Genomic DNA, 8,424 nt, shown 5'->3' with positions numbered 1-8,424 from the left:
AAATTTATATATATTTTTATTTCGTGCAAATACACGAGATTAATGCTTTTAAAAAATAATCAAAAAACATGATATCACTTTTTTTTTTTTTATTATATTATTTAATTCATTATTCAAAACACTGTAATATTTTTATTTTAAATTATTATTTTTTATTTTATTATTATATATTAATATATTTTTAGTGTTTTTATCAAAAATATACTTATATTAAAATAATCACCGATCATTTAAATAAACAGGCTATTTAAATAACTTCAATCCGAACAAAACCTAACCTGATCTAGAAATGAACGGTGAGATTAACCTCCACGTTTCACCGCAATCACATCCAGAACACTATATAAATAACAATCCATACCCAAAAAAAAAAAATCTAGAACTAGAGAGAACCCAAAAAACCACAAAATGACAACCCTCTACTCGCCGACCACCGACGCCGACCTATCAACACCGCTAATTTCTCCAGCCCATAAAAATTCCGACGATATCGAGAGGTTATGTATCGACGATATGCTTCGCAAGTACTGCGGCGAGTTCGGTCGGTGGCAGTTCCGTCACTTTATACTAACAAGTCTGGCTTGGGCCCTTGAAGCGTTTCATACTATGGTCATGATTTTCGCCGATCGTGAACCGGAGTGGAGGTGCACGGCGGCAGCCGGTGGTTGCGCCGCCGGTTTATGTGGCCTGAAAACTGGGAGTTGGGAATGGATAGAAGGAATGGGAAGCTCGACGGTGGAAGAATGGGGATTGATTTGCGGAGAAAAGTATAAAGTGGGGATTGTACAATCTATCTTCTTCGTTGGCTCTATGATTGGTCGGTAATTATTTCATCTATTTATTTTTTTCATAATTATGTACTAATTTAATCAATTCAAGTTGTTGGTGTTTAAAAATAAGTTTAAAATGGGATATAGTCAAACTAGAATAATATAATATATTAGGGTTTGTTAGATCTGGATTTATTTTAAAATCATTTTTCTTAATAATTATAAAGAATAAAGTTAATATTTGTTTTTTCCTTGTGAAAAAAAAATGAGTTTTATTTATTTATGTTAGTAAGATATACTTAGTAGTTGATTTTTTTTTAGAGATAATTTTGTTGAGAAATAATAGGTGAGAAAATATAGATATCAAAATTAATTTAATTTAGTTGGTTAAATAGAATGTTGACTCATATAATTTAGGAATTAAACTTGGTTTGTGATATTATTTTTATTTTTGGTCTTATTTGGGCTTACTCTGACTAAGTTTGATGATAGTTGAAATGATAAGATTAAAAAAATTGAATTTAAAAATTATAATAATTTAATTAATATATTATTTTTATATTATAATATGAATAATATTTAGAAAAAAAGCTAAACCCAATAAAAAAAGTTAGATTTAAATTAAATTTTATTTATTTCCAAAAATATTTAGATACTAAATTACCTCACTTATATATAAAAATTCAAACAACCCCAGAAAATTATATTTTATTTTAACTATAATAGTATTAAATCACGAGTCATGATGACTCAATTTGTAATCTCTTTAACCTAGTATAATATTTGTTTATAAACATTAACTTGTGATCAACTAAATGAAATTGTGATTTATTTAACTCATTCATATACTTTTAATTATTTTGTAGCTATTATTCTATATATTGTACTTTTGTCAAGTACACACTACAAATGAGCTGCATAAATAATATCAACTCTATGATCGAGAATTTAAGCCACAATCAAACACACCTTCATATATTTTTAATAATGATTAGATATTTTATTATTATTAAAAAACAGTTATATTAAGTGTAAAAAAAAAACACACACATATATATATATATATATAAATATATATTAGTAAATGTCAAAATAAAATTATTAGTAAATGTCAAAATAAAAGGTCCATTAATGTCAAAATTTTATTAGTATATGTAAAGTATAAAAGGTCCATTAATGTCAAAATTTTATTAGTATATGTAAAGTATAAAAGGTCCATTAATTATTAGTAAATGTCAAAATAAAATTTTACAAATGTAAATACAAAAGAAGAAAAATAAATTGTCCAAAGATAGCTAGAAATCAATAATTATTTGTGTTAATTACCCAATTGACACTGCCTAAAATTTGGCAAGTCAATTTGAATTGTCTTAAATGTAGCATATTAGCATATTCTCTTCATATTCCACTTTTTTCTTTAACTTACTTATATGGCATTTTCTAGTTAAGTGTGTGATTTGGACTCTATTTTTTTAAAGTTTAAAATTTGTAATAATTTAAAATATACATTAAAAATTGTGGTTATTAGTTACAAATATTTTAATTTCATGATGTATTTTTTTTTTCTTTTATAGCTAAGAGGTCATTTAAATTTAGGAAGTTAATAGGGTACAATAAATATTTTTTTTTTTCTTTTAAATTTAGAAAGCTAATCTATTTCTTGTGAGAATAATTTTTTTTACATTTGGTTTCTTATTAATAACTCTTGTTACTTAGCTAAGACATCATTTAGTACAAAATGATCATAAATGATTCAATGTTATAATTCACAGGTGCTGGAATTTTTGGCCACTTATCAGATTCATTCATGGGAAGAAAAGGCTCACTTACAATCGTTTGCATTCTCAACGCCTTGTTTGGTTGCCTAACCGCATTAGCCCCCGATTACTTCACCTACGTCCTCCTCCGCTTCCTCACCGGTTTCAGCACCGGCGGTGTCGGCCTTTGCGCTTTCGTTCTCGCAACCGAACCGGTAGGACCCTCCAAGCGAGGCAAGGCCGGAATGTCCACCTTCTACTTCTTCTCCTCCGGAATCGCCATCCTCTCTGGCTTAGCCTATCTTTTCCCCACATGGCGAATTCTATACTTTGTCACCTCCATCCCTTCCCTTCTCTTCCTCGTCCTCGTCCTTCCTTTCGTATCCGAATCCCCTCGTTGGTATCTCATCCGCGGAAAGCACGATCATGCGATGAACATCATGCGAAACATCGCAAAGTCTAATGGAAAACACCTCCCGGAAGGCGTCGTTTTAGCTGTCGACGAAGACAAGAGAAACCGCGGCAACGAAACCAAAGATGGAGCCTTGACCGGATCACTAATGGATGTTATACGCACGCCTATGACGCGCCTCAGATTGTTTCTCTCCGTTGCTATTAATCTCCTTTGCTCCGTAGTTTACTACGGTTTGAGCCTAAACGTGGTAAACCTCGGGACCAACCTTTACACAAGTGTATTCCTTAATGCGGTCGCAGAAATGCCCGCATTTCTGCTGACGGCTTTGCTTTTAGATAGATTTGGACGGAAGCCATTGGCGATAGGGACGCAATGGTTTAGCGGTTTGTTTTGTTTGCTAGGAAGTTTGGTTGTGGGATTGTATGGGGAATTGAAGTGGGCGAGACTGGCGTGTGGGATAATGGGAATATTTGGGATGGCGGGAACTTATAATTTGCTTTTCATATATACGGTGGAGCTATTTCCCACAGTGGTGAGGAACGCAGCACTCGGGTGCGCTACTCAGGCGGCTCAGATGGGGGCGATATTGACGCCGTATGTGGTGGTGATGGGCGGGTGGCTTCCGTTTGCGGTGTTTGCGGGTTGTGGTTTAGTTAGCGGAATGTTGGCGTTTTGGTTGCCGGAGACTATGGACCGGCCTTTATATGATACCATGGAGGGATTGAAAGAAGGGGAAAAGGTTCAGAATATTGTTGTAATAGTATAAGTTGTTTGAGTCTTGTTTTTACTAAAAACTTTGTTATACTATTTAAATTTCTCAACAATAACTCTTGTTTGTTATAGGTTTTAGAGAAGTGAGTTTTGAAATTGAGAAATATTTGTTAAAATGAGATTTTAAAATGAAATATTTTGAACAAGTAATATTATTTGATTGTTTATACAAATCAATCTCTAACCATACGAAACCTATAGGATTTGATCTTTGGATGTGAGGCTCTAATCGAAAATCCAAGGATATAGGGATTTGTCTCCCCATTTAGAACTTGTCGGTCATGCTCTAAAGACGTCATCAACGGAGCTCCGACAAAAATAGTGTTTTGAAATCGGAAAAATCCTTTTTGTAATTGGAAGTCTTAATTTGAATTATCAGCCTACTAAATCTTATGATTCAATGGGATTAAAACCAAGCATTTAAACACAACTGGCTACGCCTTTTATCCGCTTTTAAAACTCAAATCCTAAGTTTTTTCAGAAAATTAGAATTTAGGACAACATGCCTTGAGTGCTTTAGAATTGATGTGAAAACATTCTAACATTATTTAGGAGGTGTTAGAAAGCTTTTTAAATGATCATTATTGAGCTAGGCGACCTCTATGTTTTTTATGTTTTCAATTGAAATTGGTCTTTTATTGTTTAGGTGAATTAATCCAATTAGATTTGATAAAAATTTATCAAACAATCTTAGAATCAAATTCAAATTAAATAATCATGGTGTAATTAAGAGCACATTAACTTACATTAACTTAAATGTAAAATTCCAAATTTTATTCATGATATTCATTACAAAACTTGACAACTTACAGTGAGTTAGAGAACACTCTTAAACCTCTTGTTGAAACTTTATGATAACTAAAATCGAACTTAAAAATATGAAAGATTTTAATGGCGGATTTCTATGGAGATGATTGATGATGTCTTTGCTTTGTTGTTGTCGTTCATCTTGGTTGAGATCTCTTTTATAGTCGGCTTAGGTCAGGTGATGGCCTAAGTCGACCAAATTCCGGACAAAATATCATTAATGGCTTCAACTTGCTCGCCCAAAATTGACCCATTTAGGCAATGATTCTACCTAGGATCATAGGCGAAATTGTCATTGAGCTAGTGTGAGGATCATTTTGGCTTTCAAATCTTCGGTGAGCTGTAGACACGCGTTGGGCACGGTTCGTTACATTCTGTCAGTGTTTCGTTGGTGGTGGGATGCATGCCTTGGTCGTTAGCTTGGACGCTAGTCCTCCGGGTTCGAACTAATTGGTTTGGGTGGCTTTACGCATTTTTTTAATTAAAGGAGCTTAATATGTTTGGTTCCTTTGTCTCTTTTATATTATTATTTTTCATTACCTGCAAAATACACACAAAATTTAAATTTTCTTTTTTATTTATTATTTTGTGTATATTAGGACTTTATTAATAATTAATTTGAGATTAATGAATGCAATATTTTCCTAAATAATTATTTAATTTAGTTTTGGACCAAATTTTTAATTAATTTGGGATTAATGAATTCCGTAATCACTAAAAATTTACCTACCAAATTTATAAAAATTAAAATGATTATTTTGATTTATTTTTGAATAAATAAAATCAAAATAATTAACCTAAGGCCAAAACATAAATAAAATAATTAATTATATTAATTATTGTGATAATTAGAATCTAATAAATTAAGGAATATGACCAAAAAAAAATAAAATAAAAATTATTTAAAATAAATGTTGTACTCATTTTATCTTAAAATAATTTTAGAAAAATCAATAGATAAAAATAAACAATTTAGGATGAAATGAGGTACCCATTTCATCCCAAAATTATTTATTTAACTTGAAAATATAAAAAAATAAAATAAATTGACAAAATATTTGTCATATTTATTTTAAAATTTTGTGCATTTTAAAGGATTTTAATTAAAGTCAAAAGGGTGAAAGAAAAATCAATTTTAAACAAACTCTTAAGGTTTTAAATAATAAATTAATCTGCATTCGGGTATAGCCGAAATTCTGTGAAATGGTTACAGCCGAAACCGCGACCATCACATGAGCATTGAATTTTCATATAATGCCCATTAGCAACCCGCGTAGCCTGCAACAACGAAGGAAGCGCATGCCTGCGCCGCATACGAGCTAACGATCTGTTAGCTAAAACACGGAGGGAACGCCGAAACGCGATGAAATTGTGACAGAACGCCAATGGACCCCTCAACATCCACGTTCTCGCCTGAAACGACGCCGTTTCAACCCCTAGTTCGTCTTCTTCACCGCGATTGCCAGTGTGATAAAATCGAATCATATCTTTGATTTTTGATGGAACTCAACCGATATTACACATTTTCAGGTGGAATGATCGCCCTATCACAGTGGTCATTCCCATACACATCTAGGCATAATAATTAAGTATTCGAACAAGCTAATCTTAGAACTACCAAAACGCCATTAATGAATTTTGGCTGATTCAATTCACTTGAATGGATCAACTGACTTTTGGAGACTATAAATAGTCTCCCTCAACAATTTCGAAGAAAAGAGATCCAATCTCCAGCTTCAAATAAAAAAAAATCTAAAATCCGTCATTCAAGCTCAAGCTTACTGGATTTTTTGAAATTCTGTATAAAGTCTTAAAGTTTGTATAAGAGAGTCTCAAAAGCTTCCCTGAGGCCTAAGGAGTGTTCTCCAATCATTGGTATGCTTTAAATCACCATTTAATTCATACTCCCAATTTGAATTTGAAATTTTAATATTTCAATTTTCACATGTTTATATACTTTCTTGTTGTTAGATTTTAAGATTGGAAATCGATCCAATGGTCATTTCTAAGCTTTTTGTTTATGTTTGAATCAATCAATCCACCTTAACCAGAAAAACCAAAATTTGAATTTAAAAAATAAAAAATTGGGCTTGTTTTTCTTGGGATAATCCTCAAGAACATCAGCTCATAAAACTTTCCAACATGTTTTTAATGACGTTGGACAATTATTTGGATCATGTTTGAACCATCTCGATCATGTTTTTTCAAAATTAATTTTTTTAAAATAATTGAAAATTTCGAGTTCTTGAATTGGTTCAAATGAACAGTTAGTGTTCATGTTTTGATATCAATTAAGTATATGAAGTATAAGGAAGTTATTGGCAAACTCCTTACACTTCAAAACAACTTTAAAACCAAAAACTCATTTTTTAGCTATAAACTGTTTTCAATGAATTGATCATCACTCAGGTCGATTGATACTTTGGGATGATGTTCTAAATGTTACTAGGAGCTTTATGAAGCTATCTAGGTCCTTCGATCAAAGAATTCAGGCCTCTATCAAAATTGCAAAACCTGCAATTTCGATGTTCTTGAGGACCGACAGGTCAGACCGAGGAATGAGAGATTCAACCGATAAAACTTAGTTAGGACCGAGAGGTACGACCGATGTTCTTCATCTAGGATCAAGAGGTCCGACCAATGTTCTTCATTTATGATCAAGAGGCCTGACGAAAGATTTTTACATCCGACCGAGAAGACAGACCTAAGACTGAGGAGTCTCACACCCGATTAAGAACTCATGAACCCATGACTGATGACTTCCACCTAGGACAAAGATGTCCGACCTAGGACCGAAGAGTCTCACACCCGATTGAGAACTACCAAACCCAAGACCGAGGCATCCTACTAAGAATTCTGGCCAAGGACCGAGAGACCTTAACACCCCGACCGAGGGACTCCCACACCCCGACCGAGGATCCCGAATCTGGACCAAGGGGTTTCCGACCTAGGATCGAGGGCTCTTAGTCCTCGACCGATAAAATGAACCTAGGACACCAGTCCTAAGGCCTATTTCGTTACCATTTACAAATTTCAAAATTATTTTTGTAATTTTGGAACCTCAAACCATTTTCTAAAAATCCCGAAAAATTAGAAAATAATTTCAAAATAATTTTGGGATATTACCACAAAAAATATTTTGACAAAGGATTGTTTAAGATTTATTTTAAAATCATAATGTCTTCTAAACTGATGTTCTTTTGGTATTTTCCTCACTAGTCGTTATCAACAACATGTATTGGAATTTAAATAATTGTTGTTACAATTCTTTAAGTAACGCTAAAACATACGCATGTCTAATAAAAGAAGAATAATTAGTTATAATAAAACGTTATACAACCGATTATTAAAAGACAATTTATAGGTAGAGACCGTTTCAAAATGAGTATAGAGGATGAAGCGCGAAAGCTCTTTTCCGAGTATCACCAAACTACAAACTAAAAGAAAACTTTGGCTAATACATTTGTACACATATGACATTTTTATTGATTTTAGAAAAATTAATTAGCGACCCTTTTTCAAAAAGCAATCTTTTAAATTAATTTAAAAAATGATTTCTAAATATAAAATTGTAATTTGATTATTGCAAATCCCTAAATTATTCAAATTAGTTATTTTTAATTGATTTCAAAAGCGTTCGTAAATTATTTAAAAACTTTTAAAATAATGTTTTATTTTAAAAAGATTTCCGATACGCAAATCGATGTTAAAATTCTCGAATTTCGAACTTCTACAGAATAAATGTTTTTTTCGGAGTTACAAATTCAAACATTTCCCAAATATTTATTTAATTTATTTGGACCAAATTTTAATTAATTTGGGATTAATGAATATAAATTTTTCTATTAGTTATTTAATTTATTTTGAACCAATTTTTAAAAAACTTAGGATTAAAGAATAATTT

At 32.0% G+C, this 8,424-nt stretch overlaps 1 protein-coding gene across 1 annotated transcript; it reads left to right on the top strand.

Moving 5' to 3' along the window:
* The first annotated feature begins 389 nt into the window (after positions 1-389).
* LOC124938416 (organic cation/carnitine transporter 4-like) lies at positions 390-3,873 on the top strand. The gene is made up of 2 exons (XM_047478850.1): positions 390-817; positions 2,543-3,873. Exons 1-2 carry the CDS (start codon positions 409-411, stop codon positions 3,706-3,708), a joined length of 1,575 nt encoding a protein of 524 aa, XP_047334806.1. The 5' UTR covers positions 390-408; the 3' UTR covers positions 3,709-3,873.
* Positions 3,874-8,424: the final 4,551 nt, after the last annotated feature.

Source organism: Impatiens glandulifera, chromosome 5 (assembly GCF_907164915.1).
Source record: "Impatiens glandulifera chromosome 5, dImpGla2.1, whole genome shotgun sequence".
Classification (NCBI taxonomy): Eukaryota; Viridiplantae; Streptophyta; class Magnoliopsida; order Ericales; family Balsaminaceae; genus Impatiens; species Impatiens glandulifera.
This window is presented reverse-complemented; position numbering and strand designations above follow the sequence as displayed.

What these genes read in the sequence shown, in the direction of transcription:
- LOC124938416 (XM_047478850.1), top strand. Translation starts at nt 409, where the DNA reads ATGACAACCCTCTACTCGCCGACCACCGACGCCGACCTATCAACACCG. An exon ending in CTTCGTTGGCTCTATGATTG is followed by an intron (nt 818 to 2,542) that starts GTCGGTAATTAT and finishes TATAATTCACAG; the next exon opens with GTGCTGGAATTTTTGGCCAC.